Genomic DNA, 17,751 nt, shown 5'->3' on the forward strand with positions numbered 1-17,751 from the left:
CGACGGCTAATCTTATAAACTTTGATTTCAAATTTAACGCTTTGTCCCAGATTCAGTTTCGTGATAGTTGTGACCGATAAAACTCCTTATTTACTGAGTTTGCAACGAACTCCGCTAAAAGTGATCGGCTCTCGCAACCATCTCATTAGATCTCACAAATTCTGCGCGTCGAATCCAATTTTCACACTGAAAACAAATAAAAGAAAACTGAAAAGCTCTTTCTGAAAATTTTGTTACTTAATAGAACATGATAAATGATCTCTGGTTATTTGTTGAAAGACAGATGTCATATATACAACATAACGCAACATTACGAATGGTTTAGGCTGAAAACTATTAAGTTTAGTTCACTGGCTAGTTTCGACTGAGAGCAAGAGAGTCTCTTGCTAAGAATCATAACAACGGGAACCTGGCTGAATTTCGTCGACGAAATTTTCATTGATTGCTACCAGTGTCATTTGCCTTTAGATATTTAAAATCGAATTCACGCCCGCTCACGTTTGTCACATTCACCTAAGTTGTAAAGTGTTTGTGAAGATAGTTAGTCCTTTATTTGTGCCAAACACTATTACAGAAACAGTGCCAACAACAAAAAGAGTTGACATACTCCAAGTCCGTCGTTTTAATTCTCGGACATGTAAGAGTTCGACGCACAAGTCAAATGAATCAGGAAAGCGAACCGCAAGTCATACCTGCTCTGTATTCCCTGCGGTTTGCGTTCATAATTCATTTGACTTGTGCGTTGTATTCTTGAAACCAGCTATTGAAATTTCCTTTTTTAACCTTGAATGAAGGAAAAAATCTCCCAAGAATAATAATCTAAACGTTTAAACGCACTAAAGTTTAAAACAAAACGAAATCTGAAGCTGCATTCAAACATAACATCATGTATGTCAGCTGGTTTCAATTTTCTTGAATACATGTGTTGCACCAAAGGTTGTAACCTCGAAATAAAAATGTCTTCAAGGGAGGTCACTGATAGAATTTATTCTCGTCCTGAGTAAGAGTGATCCGGATTTAACTTTTTTGAGTCCCCATTTTCTTCTCGTCCTGGAGTGAAAGCGATCCGGTGGTTTCTACCTTGTCCTCAGTTTCTGTACGTCTTCGAGTGACAAATGTAAGATAGGGGTCTTGGTTCAACGTTCCCAGTCTCATCGCGTCAAAGCAACGCGCGCCTCTGGTCCAAGCTTCCTTCGTTCGGGTCAGAAAGCCCACTCGTCCAAAGTCATGCCTGATAAACTATCGCTCGCGATGGAGCCGGCGATGTCTTGGTCTGCAAGAAAAAGAAGCAGTTTATTTTTAGAAGGTTGCTTCTCTTCAATTGCCACACTAACGTTTAAAGGACATTATCCTGGCGATAAATCGTCTATTGCAAAGTACATGTATGACCGGGAACTTGCTATAAACTTGCTTTATTACTTCGTAATATAAAGAAACCAGCGTAAGAAGTGGTGAAAGTAAAATAAGAAAAAAAAAGACAGCTAAAAGGAGCAAATAATAACTAAAAGATGGAACATTTCAGCAGAATGGAAATTTTGATTTCTTGAGGTTCTGTCTTGAAGTCCTATCACGAAATCAAATTTGATGAAATACAATCCATTTCCATCAATGTAATCCAGTATATCTTTTCCCACAACACTTGTTTTATTTTGCTCTGTAGAATCTTTTGAAGCATGCAATCTATTTGCATATTTGGTGGCATTTGGCAAAACAACATGGAAAGTGGGAGAGAAGACTTTCGATGTTCAGCCAGGAGACTGCTCCTTTCAAGCACTCTCACCTATCCGTTTGTCTTCCTCACAGTTGGCAAGGGATGGCACGGTGGACAGAAGTTCAGGCAACAGTTCCTTCGTCTTCCGCTTCACCTAAAAACAAAGACAAGAAGCTACTTTCATTTGCCGCAGCCACAGCAGTTAGAGTGGAACGAAGACAAAAAATTGCTTGTTCGAAAACGAACAAGCTAAGCAGTGATGAAAGCGCGTGACCGGTGACACGTGAGAGGAGCGTTGCGTGACTAACGAAATACTATCCACGCGCTAAGGCCCGGTTCATACGTCGCATTTCTGCCGTGTCGAATTCAATAAAACGAATTGAATTTGACGGAAATTCGACGTCTGAATCGGCTCCCGCATTTCTGCAGCACGTTGTCTTGTCGCATTATCGGTCAGAAATGTGACACCGATTCAAACGTCGAATTTCTGCCGTGTCGAATCTAATACATACATCATGTTAATGTATTGAGCATGCGTAAATTTGGTCCCGCCAAAGTAAAAGAAGAAACTGAGCCATCCTCGTCCCAATGCTACCTGGCAGGAAAGCGTAGTGGCTCAATAATCACGTTGCTGATATGCTAGATGCAAGACAAGCATTGTCATGTCTTGCATTTTCGTTGCACGTCATTGACTTTTAACAATGCCTTCGCTGAACATATTGCAACACATACTGCTACATTGTCAGCCTTCTCCTTCTCGTTCCATTGACAATTTTTTTTTTCGACATATTAAAGTCATTCGTCGCTCAGTATCTTCGCCCGACATATTGAATACTTAAAAAAATTTTTTTTTTCTGCCTCAAGTGCAACACAAGTGCGACGTATGAATGAACAGTCGCATTTTCGTCGCACGTAATTGGATTGAATTCGACACGGCAAAAGTGCGACGTATGAACCAGGCCTAAGGCTGTGAAATATGCCTCTCGACCGTTACAAAAGCGCGCAATGTTAAATCTGTTTATCCGCTAATAACAAAAAATATCATCAATGACAGTGCGGTACATATCTATTTCTTTCAGTCTAAATGAAAGCTCCATAACTGCGAGTTTTGTACCTGTTTGAAGAACAGATGAGAAGCCAGCTCTGTGGTTGTTGGTCTGCAAATGAGAAAGAGAATACCGTAATTACTATTTCAGAACAAAAGGCTAACAACTCATGATGATAGGTCAAGGGTGGTGCCTCTAGAAAACATTACCCGACGTTTTTCAAGTTGGTCGTTCGTAATCAGTCTTATCCTTCATAGCAAGCGATCTCGTACGAAGAGCTTTTTCCGCATTCTGGTCGCGCGAAAATTGGAATGACAGTAAAAACATGGACAAAGCATGGGGTGGTGGGGAAAGCGAGGGAACGCCTCGTTCGCCCTACCACCCCCTGCTTCGTCGATTGTTTTGCTCTCGCTCCAATTTGCGCGCGGCCAGAATGCGGAAAAAGTTCTTCGTACGGGAACGCTTATTACGGAGGCTAAATCAGTCTCAACAATGTCCTAATCTTTAACCAGCCTTGTTGCTTTTTAGTTTATGATGATCTATTTGACGTTTTTTTGCTTTAGTGAACTATAACTATTTTAAGGTTTAAGTCTATCGGAAGGCTCTGAAACATGTCTCTCGATCCTTACGAAAGCGCGCGATGTTAGCTCTGCACACTGCAACTAAATAACCAAAAAAAAAAACAAAAAAAAACTTGATAGTAGATCGTGACATAGCCCTTTTAAAACGGCAATCCTTAACAAGATGTCATATATTTCTCGAGTTAATTTCCATTCACTTTAAGGCGATGACTATTTAAAAGTCAAAGGAAAATCGCGTCCACTTAAACGAAGATCTCGGTGAAAAGATACCAGCAAACGTTAAGTTGTACGTGTATGTTAGAAAACAGGTGTGGACCTGACGCCTCTTCCGTACCTTAATGACGGATCTCTTTGCAAACACGCGTCGACAACCTACGATAAGGAAATACATAAAATACTGTCAAAGAAACACACACATGTATAACCACTTCCTTTACGCGGACATCTCGTTCAGATGTACACAAAGTTCTGATCGCCCCCCACACACAAGAACCATGTACCACGTACCTTTTGACAAGTGCATAATTGAATAAAATCATCACATGCATATTTATTCATTTAATACACAAAAGTTGAGAGAACTTCTCCTACCTGTTGAAAAGCAAGGGTATACTTTCCGTGGGAGGTCATCTGGTTTCCTTCTCTTCCCTCTCCCAGGGATGTGACGCCACTACTAATACCCGAGTCTGCCCCAGTGGTCAGCTGCGCTGAGGTGTCCACATCACCCACCACTAACGAATCACACAGCTTGGGAGTACTACCCTTGAGCTTCTCAAGTAAGACCTGTGGATGAAGAAAAACTGTAACTGAGCGAAACTGTTATTGTGCTCGTCACAGAGCTTAAAACACTGTTAGAAAACAGCCCTTGGAAAATACGCGCGCTGATTGGTTAAAAATTGCGTTTCTACAACTCGAAAGAAACACAGAACTAGCACAAGCTGCTGACGTAATGATGGCGCGAGCAAAGATAATTTACATTTTGATGATCAAAGTAAACAAGTTGTTTTCTTGTTTTCGTCGCAGTGTCATCTAAAAGAAATAGAAAACATGTTCTCCGTGTTTATCTAAGATTTGAGTTTTGGAAACACTCGTGGACGTTTGGGAGAACTCAAAGAAGCTGTGCAAACACTCGCCTGAAAATCGAGAGCGAATAATCTAATTGTCTTAGTATAAATCTACTAGTCGTTCAAAACTTTATCTAAATCCTATTCACAGACACTTCGAAAACGCAAAGAAGCGGCCGTCATTTTGTGAACAAGAGCACACTGCTACGCTACTCACTATCTCTCACAGAATAGATAGTGAGTAGCGTAGCCAATCAGAGAACGGCATTCGTGATAGAACGCTAGTAGATTTATACTAAAATTCGATGGAAACACAGTACATGTTGTCTCTTTCTTAATTAAAAGGGTTAGAATTGGTTATGTTATGGCTTGCTCCAAATAGTAAACAGAAGAGGTAAGTTTCAATACACACATCCTCTGACAAGTGTTTGTGTGACTGTGTACCTTGGTTGGAGGCATTCCAATGTATGGCACAGTTCCTCGCGCAAGCTGTATAGCAGTGATACCAACACTGTAAATATCAGACTTGACATCATATCCTTGGAGATCCTGCTTAAAAGGAAAATTGAATCAGATGTAAATGTATCTGTAAACTGGCCAGCTACCCATCAGTTATCTGAGGTTATGTTTGTAATAAAAAAGGGGCATGAACGAATCCATGGCATTGCTGTTGAGTGCAGTGTGGCTGAGTGGTTAGGGTGCCGGACTTGAAATCAGGAGGTCGCAGGTTCAAGTCTTGCTCTGACCACTTAGCCGGAGTTGTTTCTTGGTAGACCCTAGTTCAACTCCTTGGTCATGCTTATAAATAGCCAAATGGTCAGCCTCCCGCCAGTTGGGATTTTTAACCATTATTTGTTTCATCATAATTTGATTTCATTAACCCTGAAAAGCCCCATTGGGGGAGTGGTCAATTAAGATATTTATTTTTATATATTTAGTGCGTGGAGTGGTGATTTGATCTGTTTTCTCGCTGGTAACCATGGCTCAGGAAGATGAGACCAGTAATATCATAAAAATATTCTGACAGTGGCAGCCAGAGATACATACTGCGTCAAAGATCGGCCCTGCAGTTACAAAATGAACTTATAGGCCCTGGGCAAAAATAATGCCTGAAAAACAACACAGGCTCAGAACACAAGACTTTGTAATACTGGTGAAGTGCTTTAAAAACTGAGCTGTCAGGCCAACTTGGAGCAGCATGTTCAAATTGTGAGTTGCAATACAATATCTAGCACAGCTTTTTACTCAGCCATTTTTAGCTCTTGTGTGCCAAAGCTTCTGACCTGTTGTAAGATCTCTGGTGCCATCCAAGGTAAAACAGTGACTGCATGTGAAGGAAAATGATGAGCCATTCTTGACTTGCTGCCTTCTTGCGGCAGCATTATGGACTTTCTCAGTCCTGACAGACACACTGCACCATCCGTACCAATCAATATATGACTTCCTTTTACTGCCCTGTTGGTAAAAAGTTACATATTTGTTGTGATGACTGTCAAATATATCTTACTTTTTAACCAGGAGTGATAAATACCTATAGCACACTCAGAAATAAAGATAAAGAATGGTTGGAGGACCAGGGATGGTGCAGTGGTAAGAGTGCTTACCTCCCACCAATGTGACCCGGGTTCGATTCTGGCCTAGTGCCACATGCGGGTTGAGTTTGTTGTTGATTCTCGCCTTGCCCCAAGGGTTTTTCTCTTGGTTTTCCTGTTTTCCTTCCTCCATAAAAACCATCACTCCAAATTCCAATTTGACCAATGTAGAGGAACCGTTTGAAAACAAGCTAAAGCTGATGTGGCTTCCTCTCTAAATACTGTAATTCGATTGTTTGTGTTTGCAACTTCTGCCTGACTTATTCATTCTTGAGTGAGAAAATACTTGAGCTGAATACAATCTACCTGTGAATAATGCCCATTTTGTGAAGATAATCCAGCCCCTGAAGAATCTCCCACAGAACAGCAGCAATAAGAATCTCACTCATTCCCTCTGAAAAACTAGACTTCAGCATATCGGCACAGGACCCTGGAAATATATTAACTGAATCATAATCATCATCAAAGTTCACTTTTTCATGATGTGGATAAAAGTAAAACAGAAAACATTACAAACTTTACAGTTGTTGTTCAGGTGAGAGGTGAACAAAAATAATATGTTAAATACTATGGAATAATAAGGACCTTAACGGAAGCTGCCATGCAAGGCCACAATAATTTACAATAAAAACATGGATGTTGGAGACATACCAAATTGCATGAGAGGAAGAATATTCCATACTTCTTGTCTGGTCACAAATGAACAGTAACATGGCAGAATATTTGGATGACAGAGAGATCGCAACACTTGGACTTCATACTACAGCAAATGATTATGAAACATCACATGAAGTTAGAACACAAAAAGTATACAAAACATTCAGCTTTTTGGCAACTCATCTAGAAAGGTTGGGTTTAAAACTTGAACAAATTATTTCAATTTTTTGAAATAATTATCATTATGGTAAACGTACATGACATTTAGCATTAAAACAAAAACTTGATATATATATTAGAATTTTTAAAAACAAAACAATTCTTTTTCATTGTTGGCAACAACTTCAGCAGAACTGTGCAAAGGATGAATCATGATGTGCAATCACGATTTACAGGCCAATCATGTTTTGAAACATGGTCTAGTTCTACTCACTGAAATCAGATGCTAGCGCAAGGTAAATACACATAATAAAGAAGAGGCAGAGATCTTCTTTTTGCTGACTTACAGTTCACTGATCCTTCTGGCGATAAAAATCAACTCATGTCATGATGTAAATTATGCAATTATATAATAATTATATGTCGAGCTGTGAGAACTTCAAAACAGGCACAAACCTTCAAATTTTCAAACTGTTCAGCATTCTGAACATCCACATTTGTCTGCTTTACAACTACAAGTGTTTGTGATGAGCAATGACGAGCGACAAACACTTTAGAAAGCCCACCAAAGCCTTGACCTACAAAATAACAGTTTTAAACCAAGACAAATGTTAACTCTACACACCGCTTTAATAATGTACCTGTAGACAGCTTTGTTCATTTCGGTCAACAACATAACAATATTTATTTATTATAAGACAGATACACTGTAATTACGAATTAGAAATTACAGTATGAACTGTCCAACTACATGTATTTTTGCACTAGAAATATTTGTTTGACTGTCACAGAGTTGATCATGGAGCTACATGTAACATCGATATCCTTTAGAAATATTTATGTACTCTGGCATTCCATCCCTTCCCAGTTTTCTCTTGCCATAGTACTTAACCCTTAGTGGTGTAACAATTAATCAAATTCTCGGTTAATCACGATTATGACCATTTGGTTTAATTCACAATTCTTTGATTCCATGTTTCGATTTTGGTTCAATTTTTTGCATACCTTTTCCAGGGTGCCCTCAGTGAGTTATTATATTGTGAAATCAGAATCCAGAACTCTTTAAAATGTGCATTTTTGATTGACGAGCAAAGACGTTTGAAGTTCTTGTGCCATTTTGTGTTGCTTGGTTAAATGTTGCCCTTCTACCACCCCTTGAAAATTTCCAAATAAGGCAAACCACACGCGACACGCTCATTGTCACGTTCTCAAACATGGCGATGAATGGTTTAGGGTTGTATGCTGCTTACATTGTGTATCATGTTGTACGAATTTAAAAACATTAATATTTTGCATAATCAAATTGAAATAATCAAAATCGAAAGGCAATAATCAACACTGAATCGAATCGCAAGGAGTATGAATCGTTACACCCCTATTAACCCTAGATGGAGGCTGGATGATTGAGCCTGTCAGTTGAATGATTCTGGTACAAAACATTAAAGTGGGACTGCTGACAATCCACTAAAAAAAGATAAAAAAAAAAGTCTACAGCAAAAATGTTATTAATTAAATAAACATCTTCTCACCAATGAAACTTAGTAATGAATAATCTTCAGGGTTTGGAAGACACATAACTCTTGGTTGGTGACTACTCAAAACTTCAGACATCGTTGAACAAAGAGGAGATTGCTGCTGGTGATTTAACAATGAGTTCATGCAAGAATTAAAATGGATAACTGTAAACAATCACCATTAATGATTAAATAATATATCAAATAATTTATTCAGATTACATTTTGATTGGTTCTTATTTATGATCTATTGGAAGACAGACGTATAGATGACATCATTAACAATTTTCTTGTTTCTTTTTTACCGTATGTAAAACAGATAGATTCCATGTTGTCATGCATCTGTTCAGTAACAGATCACAGAAGACATTCAAATATGGTAAAAACATCAGTGACACAGTCGCCTAACGGCTCATTTGCCAGTTTTTTGTTCTTACTGCATTTTGAAAAATATTGTAAACTGAAGAATAGTAGACTTCTAATTGAATTGTGCATGACTAACTGACAAGCATGTGGCTCAATTGAGTCACTGGTGTTCTAATTCAAGTCTGTAACAGAAATCTTGAGAGTTGCTCGTCTCTTCAAGCTTGCGCAGTAAGGAACAAAGACTAGGAAAAAGGTTGGTGGTTTTCAGAATAGGAAACCTGCAGCTACCAGCCTTTGATGTGCATTGGGGGATCATAGGGTCCATGTAAGGCAACTACATGCTATTAAGAATTAGGATAAATTTGAATTAGCTATATAATTTCTTCTATAAGATAGGAATACAAACCTGATTTGGAACTTGATTCACAACTTCTTCGGGAGAGACGGCTACATGTGCCGTGTCAAAACAAATACACTGCAAAGAAATGTGCTTAATAAGCTTGAACATGGTTCACATAATTTGTCAGTGACAAAAAATAAGCCTATATTTTAACTCTATTCACCATTCACACAGCACACATTTACACAAATAGGACAGTTTCCTGCATACCAAGTGTGACATGAATCCATTTAATAATTGAGGTCACAGTTGACGAGAGCTAGATATTTCAAGTCAAGACAGATCAAAGCTCATGCAAAACCACGAGTGGATCACGACCATGTTGGATTGATTGGAACACAAGAAATATCACGCATTTGTACAGCTGAACCTTGACATAAGTACGTGATCCTTTCTGTTCGATCAAAACAACAAAGCTTTTACATAGGACTGACGGCACAAACAGAACACACTATGAGAATTGTGACAAAGAAGTTGAGTTCACAACTGCTTGTTGATCTTCTTGAACGAGTGTGTTGTTGACCAGAACAATCGGATCTTCTTGTCAGCGGATAATTATTGATCGCTTTGTATTTCCATTAAGTACTACAAAAATTACACCTCTGTTAGCCAAGTCCTCGGTAGTATAGTGGTGAGTATCCCCGCCTGTCACGCGGGAGACCGGGGTTCGATTCCCCGCCGGGGAGGGCAATACTTTTTCTTTTTTTTTTTTTTTTTTTTTTTCTGAGATTTCTATTTCTTCTTTTCGATTCTATCTCGTTATGTTATGCAAACATTTGAAAAGTACATATTTACAGGATAGTAAAATAAATGATTTTACGATCAGTATATTTAAACCAGTATAGAATACAGTGCGATGTCAAGACAAAGTCTTTTAGTCAGAGTAAGTGGATATCAACAAAACATAGGTCTGTTTGTCCTTTTAAAGAGCTATAAGCTAGAGAGCAGGCTTTACCTAAAGATGATTTCCAGTCCGTACTGCGCAGTCTCGGCACCCTAATATTTTATAAAATAATTTTATAAACATAAAAAAACACTCACTCGATAGACTGCGAATCGATGTCGTTGCGAACCACATACCTTACCTTTGAGGTCTTTCAAATTCTTTTTCCAGCTGCTTCATAGATTTTTACAGCTGCAAAGATGTTTCATCAAGTTATATGAGAAAGAACGAACATAAAGCATTTCCGTCCGTAGTGGCGCTTTGAATTTCCATCATGTAAGTACAAGTTGCGAAATGTTCACATTTTGTGACGTCACGAATGAAACAAAACTAAAAACGTAGACAAACGCTCGAGAGTGCGCAGTACAGACTGGAAATCATCTTTAATGCTCAAAGGACAGAACCGCCTAAGGGCCTGTTATGCTCAAAGGACAGAACCGCCTAAGGGCCTGTTTACAAGGAGAGAGGATGACCCTAGCAAGCAGGTTACCCGAGCAAGCGGGTTACCCTAGCAGCCAGGCAGCCAGGGTTACCCGGGTAGGTGGGTTACCCTATCTGCGTGCTAGGGTTACCCTGGCAGGCGGGTTAACGTTTTCCCTTCTAAACACTCCAGGTAGGGTTAACCCGCCTACCCAGGTTAACTTTCTGATTGTTTCCAGACCCTTTGAGTGTAACCGCGCATTAAAGGAGCTACGCCACGGTTTGCGCATATTCAAGTTGAGCCTCAATTTTTCAAAATCGTTGTTTGTAATCCGTGTCAATCTTCTCCATCCTTAGCCCTCCTTGTTACTTTATGGTTTATCATTATCTCTTTGGTGTTTTTCTATCTTATTAAACTGTCATGTTCAGGTTTCCTACCGTTTAAAGGTAATTTTCATATGTGGACAAAATAACTCAAAATACGTGACTAAACTCCTTTAAGTTGTCTCGGGTTGTGGGGTTAATCTATAAACTCTTGGTCTTCGGCCACCGTAGCTTGATTGAAAATATAAAACAAACAGCAATGATAAACATTTTAAAAACACGCATTTTATGAACTTGACGTTTCGTATGCTAGTCAACATACATTTTCAAAAGGTATAACCGTTAAAATGTTTTGGAAAGCTATTTATGCTGTATCAATGGCGGTCTGGAACCTAGACAGAAAAACATCTGCAGTAGAAATTTAAGACGTTTCAAACGGAAACTGTCTGTAAAGTAAACAATGGAAAAGCTTTCTTAGTAATTAAGTAAGAGGTTTTCACTGCTGACATTGGCATTCAATGCTGGCTGCAACTCCTGAATAAATAAGGTCTCCTTAATCTCGTAATGGTAGTCAGACTTGCCTGACGCCAAAATGTCAAAATGGTCCCATTTGATGTTGTGACCAGTTGTTTTAACGTGATCAGCAAGAGCAGAAGAGTGATCATGTTTCGCAAGGGCCTTGAAATGTTCCGTTTTCCGGTAGTAAAGTCTTCGCTTCGTTTTCCCAATGTAAAAATCATTGCAGTCCCTGTAACTAGCTTTATAAATGACTTTGGATAATTGTGATCGGTTGAGACTGTCCATGTATGGGAATTGAAGAAGGATTTGATGCGCCGGGTGTTTTGAAAATAACTCTGACATTAACAAAAGAGTAGAAACGATCTACGCAAGATTTTAGACACTTAGTAATATGATTACTATATATGGAGAACTATATAGGGTAATAAAATAATAACATTTTTTCGGGGACTGTTGTTACGGGTTCATTTGGCTTGTTCTTGTTCTTGTTCAGGACGTCATTGATATCAAAAGTGATGATGCCCTGAGGGTAGCCATTTTGCAGCAAAAGCCTTTTGAGATCCTCGACAGTAGATTGTAACAATGAAGCGGTGGAGCAAATACGGAAGCAATGATAGGTTAGCGTGCGGACAAGGGTTAATCTACCTGTGAGATTTTGCTTGTAAACCAGGGCTAACTTTAGCCTTATAGCTAGGGTTAAACCGCTTGCTAGGGTAACCCTCCCTCCTTGTTGGTACCCTACAATATGGCGATGTTCATGAAAAATTCAATTTCTTGGAAATACAAGACTTAATTAAGACCCCTGAGGATCTTGCCGAATTTTCTTCTACATGAGTGTGAAATTTAAGGAAAGTACATAGTGGTACAAGTTTTTACACGTAGCAACGGCCATAGCAACGACTGTTTGACCAAAAATATAGATTAGTTTTAACATATATGAACGAAACTATTTAGAAAAAAAACTTTAAAGACATGCACAACTCGATTGGTATAATTAATTAGTTGTGAAAAGCTTTGCCTCGAATTGCCATCACGGGCTCACTCATTTCCCTTATGAAAAGGAATATTTCGCCACAACTGTGGTAACTTTTTACACTGAATAGAACAACCATTGCACCCCCTCCCCCGAGATCCAATCTGCACCCCCTCCGCTATTTGTGGCTTGTTAAATGCTTAATAATTCGTGTAAGAAACTTAAAGGATATTTTTCTCAAATGTTTACTTTTGTACCGACTGACTTCGCGCCAACATTTCTACTTTGCAAGGGTTTTAAGTAGAATTCCTGCTAATCAAAGGCCAATAGTGTCTTGATGATATAAACCTAAAAAATCGTAGCATTTTAACGTCTGTCACGTGACATGAGATGATTTGTCCACTGAGTGTGGTATAAAATAAGGTTATTTCCAAATAAAGCCTGTAAAAAGCACTGAAAATAAGAGTTAACTGTCAAAACTTAGGTTCGTTGCACAGAACAAAAAAAACTTACACGATATGCTTATTTCACAGTAAAATCTTGTTTTGTGAAAGAGCAGGAAGTGTTGGCGTCAATACTGTAAAACACTACCTAAGGTTGTGGTTGGTTTCCATAGCAACCATTTTGAGTAAAACTTTCAAAATTTAATTTCTCTTCTTGAGTGCAATAGCACACAATTGATCTTTCTTCACCATATTTAAACAAACTTTTTGGTCCATTTTACGGTACCATACCACCTTAATAAACTCTGTAACAGTTCTGGGAACGAAAACTGGCTTGCACTAAAAACGAATCGGAGCAGTTTTAAACGCCTCACAACTAGGTACTGGCCAAGTTCCATGACGCCCGGTGATACTTTTTGCCAAAATTTTCGACATGATGTATTCGATGTAATTTGGGGATCTCACGAGCCTTATCTTAATCAATGAATTAATGAATCTCTTTCCTCAACCAGTCTTTGTTTCATCACTGGTGATTTACTTTAATTAGCCAGTTTGCTGTTCAATAATTAGGTGGTAGACAAACGTATATATTCCAATCGTTAAATTTTGATGTAGACTTTGATCACTTGAAAGATTTGTGTGATATAGATACCTTCTTAAAACAAGCAAATGGAAGGTCGCCGTCGCAAACCTACGCTGATGAAAGAACGGCGTCAGAAAGAAAAAAAAACTGAAAAGAAAACCTGGCGGAAGGAATTTCGTCGTAAACACCAGGTCATAGGTTCCGGCAAGACCGTGTAGTCAGACATAACTGAACGTATGAATATATCTTGAAATACCACGCACTCGAGCTCATAAGTGACTTTACTGTAAAATGCATTTAAGTAAGATGTAAAGATTTAACCAGACTGAGCATCAGTTTTAGGTGAGCGAAGCTCCTTACATATACGAAAGTTATTATTTTCTATCAATTTCTTGCTAAATTCAGGAAAAGCATTCTTATTCCATGATCCTTCTTTGAATACGAGGGGGTTACTCTCTTTGCAAAGAGATTAGGCTTTCTAAAGACTGTGAAGAATTTGGAGCACCAGTGGGATTCTCAGGAAGGCAAAAGGCGAAAGTTCATTTCTTAAATGATCAGTTTCAATGTATGGCTGAGAGACCTGGAAACTTTTAATTACGAAAACAATAGCAAAGAAACTGGACGCTTTTCATGCAATACAACTGAATGCATGACAGCATGAGCTGGGCGCATACAAGGACGTGACTGACAAGGTGGCCCCGGAGCATCCCTCACCAACGAATCCAGGATCTAGGAGATCATAGGAGTAAACAGAGCACGTGATGAGTGATTGTGATGAGTGTTATGTATAGCACCACCGCTGACCACGGTACACGGTTGTTCAGTTTATTAATACACGAGGTCTAAGTTTTGATCCAACGTGACGTTTGTGTCTTGAATATGTAACACGGTCATGATCAGAAGTTGGATTTCGAGCGCCACCGAATAGAACCTACGTACCGAGCGAATTCGAAATGGCTGAGGGATTAGGTAATTCGTCGTTCAACTGGCCAAGGATGAACTGGGCCGCATCGTACTTAGGTAAGGAATGGGAGCGGTTTTATCAACACTGCGCCGGAATCGGAGGACCGTGACTAATTAAATGGCCAAGAAGGAGAAAATCTGCAACCTTCTGAGTTTTGTCGATGTAAAAAGTCGGGGGATTTGCCTCACCTTTTAGTGGGAAACTGTGAAAGTAGGAGCAGGAGAAGACAAACAAGACGTCAATGAAAGAGACTCGACTGAAAGAGCCGCCGGAAATTTCAAAGCACACTTCGAAGCCAAGAAGAACCCGATAATGGCAGTAGTCAAGTTTGATCGAAGACGCCAGTTACAAGGGGAAACTTTGACTCCTTTGTCACCGATCTTAAGCTGAACATGTAACAATGACATCAGACGTGGAAGATGGAATTGTATTAGACATATAGTAAGGAGGGACAGAGATAAACACTGTCTAATGTCATTCCCTAGCTATAGTCGGTTGGTTTGAGCTACACTCTTTCGTTTTCATAATTACGAATATGTTTTATAAGAATATCGTGGCTGAAATTTGTGATATTTTAAGAATACCTTAAGAATATTTTATAATTAAACCAGAGGCTGAGATTTTGACACGAACATAGTTTTGTATGTTACGTTGAAAATTTGTCATTAGAATACAATTATGTTTTTAACTAAACAGTATAAAATTCTTCCTTTCTCTAAGCAGCAAAACTAGCCAAGAAGCAACAAAAACAGCATTAGCCGTACGTTCGACTGATGTTTATAACGCTTCTGTAAGAAGTTGTGTACGTCATATCAAGCTTTAATGCTGCAGGCTGGCTTCTAAATTACTTTAAGACCATCCAGCCACCAAATATATCCGAAAACAGAAATGCCATCCGCTTTAATCTAAGAATATTCACAAGAGTATTTTCACCCTAAAATTGACCAAAAAATGGGAATATTCAGCCTCGGCCGTAAAAACAATAGTCTTATAAGAATAAAAAGAGTGTAATGTTCCATATCATCACTTTGATGAACATTTTTTGCCATATAAAACCCTTCCATCGATGTCGGATTTGTTTTACTATCGCCGCAGTGAACACATGTACAAGCTGTAGATTTGTTTCTTACACGTGCTGCTAGAAGATGTGGCAGAGTTAGGCAATACGTTGTCTCAGTACTGAAGTAACGAAACTTTTCGTTCTACGGTCTACGTCTTTAGAGGAACTCCCAATATATTTTCATTGTGTAAACCTGCTTCCACTTCATATGGTCTTCACTCTTTTGTTTTGCATGCAAAACGTGGAACCGATCTCTACCCCAGAAGTCTACTGTAACTCAGTGATTTCAAACGCCTCGTGAAAACAGCGTCCTTTCAGGCATGATTACTGATCACTGCACTCGGATTTGAAAGATAAATTTTGATCATGTAGACAAACAAAATAGTTTACAGTAGTTCTGGTTGTTTTTATATTTACAATGTTATTCTTCTCGAAGATATTAGCGTCTTAGCTAATCTGTAAATTCGAAATAAAATAAAGTCATGTATATATGTTTGATGAATACAAACCGGAGGATATGGCCCAAAAGACTTTCCGTCTTGCAATGCAAAGTATCAATGAAGCAGTTTCAAACGGTCGTATCGATTATAATTCGTTGGCCCACCGATTTTCAGTCGACTGGCTTCATTTGGTGTAGATTATCTCTCGAGAGCGTAACATCGATCAGCCTCACTTACCACGACAGAAGTCAGTTTAGCGTATTTTCTTCAGCAACATTTAATTCTTTCGATCATCAATTCCTGAAGGGCGGTTCTATTAGAGTCATGCCTCCGCCGGATTCTAAGAAGTTTGTTGACTTTCGTCCTTTTTCGAATGTAGTCGTTCTTTCTAGCATGCTCATTGTATATAGTGCAGAGATTTAGCTTGATTTCTAGATCTACTGGACATACTGATAAAATTGAATTTATTGGGGTTTCTGGAGGAAGTTAAACTTCTCACGAGTCAATCAATCCATTCTCTGTCCAAATTTTCATTTATAAACTGAATTCAGACGACTTGGCGACTTTTTTTTCTCCGTCTGAACTTTCGCTCCGGATGTTGAAAATGGCGGAGCTAGATTTAGATTTCCTGAGATATATATCATTGAATCTATTCAGTACGGACAACTTCATCGGCGCTAATCATCTAGTTAGTTTCACCAGCATCGCGGAACGAATGTATTTAACCCTTTGCCTTTTGGCAATCGGTTCCTTAACTTGATCTGTCAGTTTTTTAAGAAATTCTTGTTGTCTCGATGTTAAAACACTCGAAGAGAAGGATCGAAGATGCATGATTCTGACCATGCACACCATTGGGTAAACATAGTCCTCTTCAAATAAATCACTAACGTTTCTGTATTTAAAAGAGCTCAGAGTTCCAAAATATCACTTACTCCGTTGAAGGGCTCACCGTAGGAAGAACTGAAGAATTCTTGTGACGGGACGGTACAATAATTTCGTTCGATATATCGACAGGGACTGTAATAACCACACCCCTCCTCTTCCGTTCTCTTGGCACACGATTAATCAATATTGTAATTCGTTCTGCACTTTGTTACAATGGTGTAGAAGTGCTTTGAGATTTTTACGTCTCAAGGTGGATTTGTCGTAGCCAGCGCTGTTTAACTTACGATCACGTCAAAAAACCCACACACACCGCACACACACTTCAGCCTGTAAAGCACTCTATGGGCAAACAGAACAAAGTTTGTAGTCACGGTGATCATTTGAATCAGAGTAACTGCCTTCCTTTACCGCTATCATTTATGTACCTAAGTGCTTACCTAAATAGTTCTCGAGTTTTCGAGCCAGGCCGAACTTTTTTCAGCGCTAAAAAATCTTAAAGAGTATGCATTAGCAGTCGATAAACAGTACAACCTTTCGGAGGTTTACACCACTCTGTTAAAAAAATACCTATCCATCAAAACTTGGCGTGACAGATTAAAACCTCAGTTAATAGTTCCGAGATTTGCTAACTTGGACTAAAAGAATTCGTTTCATTGTCAAGCACCTCTTACCTGTTCATCTTCTAAAGCGGAGGACGCCATCATTTCCAATGAACAAATGTCTATAGATGAGATTCAAAGACGTGATACTGGTTGAGTGGTTATTAATACCTTTCCCCGTGAACGCCAAACGTGTCAAGGTAATCGAAATTTTGACGTGGAAAGGGTCACGTAAAATGATATAAATAGCAGTAATTGGCTTATGTTAGAAATAATCGTGACATGCTTGTCAAAAAGCAACGTTATCATCACTAAACTTTGTTATGAGAAAACACGTCCGCTTTGAAAGACGGGCGGGAAAATTGTTTTTACAATATTCATTTGTAGGACAATTTCTCAGTTATTTCTTGTAAAAATAGTGAATTGCTCACTTACGCACCCCTATGTTTTTATGCTTTCTTACAGATCTGAATAAAATCATTGAAAATTCCCGGGTGCGTCCCACGCC

General features: G+C 38.9%; 2 protein-coding genes and 1 non-coding gene across 6 annotated transcripts in view; 2 read left to right on the top strand and 1 right to left on the bottom strand.

Annotated features, from left to right (window-relative positions):
• The window catches only part of LOC145488068 (uncharacterized), a 136,217-nt gene that overhangs the window by 111,491 nt on the left and 6,975 nt on the right, over positions 1-17,751 (top strand). The gene's annotated exons all lie outside the window — the stretch shown is intronic.
• LOC145488109 (STE20-related kinase adapter protein alpha-like) lies at positions 607-17,430 on the bottom strand. Of its 4 annotated transcripts, XM_081466899.1 has the most exons (14): positions 10,491-13,005; positions 9,301-10,456; positions 9,097-9,165; positions 8,340-8,445; positions 7,267-7,388; positions 6,646-6,754; positions 6,301-6,424; positions 5,686-5,857; positions 4,847-4,951; positions 3,930-4,121; positions 3,673-3,710; positions 2,826-2,868; positions 1,781-1,865; positions 607-1,273 (listed from the first exon to the last, which is right to left on the bottom strand). In XM_081466899.1, the coding sequence occupies exons 2-14, from the start codon at positions 9,310-9,312 to the stop codon at positions 1,203-1,205; spliced, it is 1,248 nt and encodes a 415-aa protein (XP_081323025.1). In that variant the 5' UTR covers positions 9,313-10,456; positions 10,491-13,005; the 3' UTR covers positions 607-1,202. The 4 variants fall into 4 exon arrangements, with proteins under 4 accessions (XP_081323025.1, XP_081323021.1, XP_081323024.1 ...); XM_081466895.1 differs by lacking the exons at positions 9,301-10,456; positions 10,491-13,005 and adding an exon at positions 17,316-17,430; XM_081466898.1 differs by having other exon boundaries at positions 8,340-8,442; positions 9,097-10,456.
• On the top strand, positions 9,705-9,776 carry Trnad-guc (transfer RNA aspartic acid (anticodon GUC)). The gene has a single exon. It is a non-coding gene; the product is annotated as a tRNA-Asp (tRNA).

This window comes from Orbicella franksi, chromosome 5 (assembly GCF_964199315.1).
Source record: "Orbicella franksi chromosome 5, jaOrbFran1.1, whole genome shotgun sequence".
In the NCBI taxonomy this organism is placed as follows: Eukaryota; Metazoa; Cnidaria; class Anthozoa; order Scleractinia; family Merulinidae; genus Orbicella; species Orbicella franksi.

Bases quoted from the DNA above. Each gene is read 5' to 3' on its own strand.
- LOC145488109 (XM_081466895.1), bottom strand. From the start codon at position 17,348: ATGATGGCGTCCTCCGCTTTAGAAGATGAACAG. The intron at 6,755-7,266 runs GTTTGTGCCTGT...CATTTGCTGTAG, and splicing joins AACAGTTTGAAAATTTGAAG to TATGAAGTCCAAGTGTTGCG. The intron at 2,869-3,672 runs GTACGGAAGAGG...TCTCATTTGCAG, and splicing joins CAAAGAGATCCGTCATTAAG to ACCAACAACCACAGAGCTGG.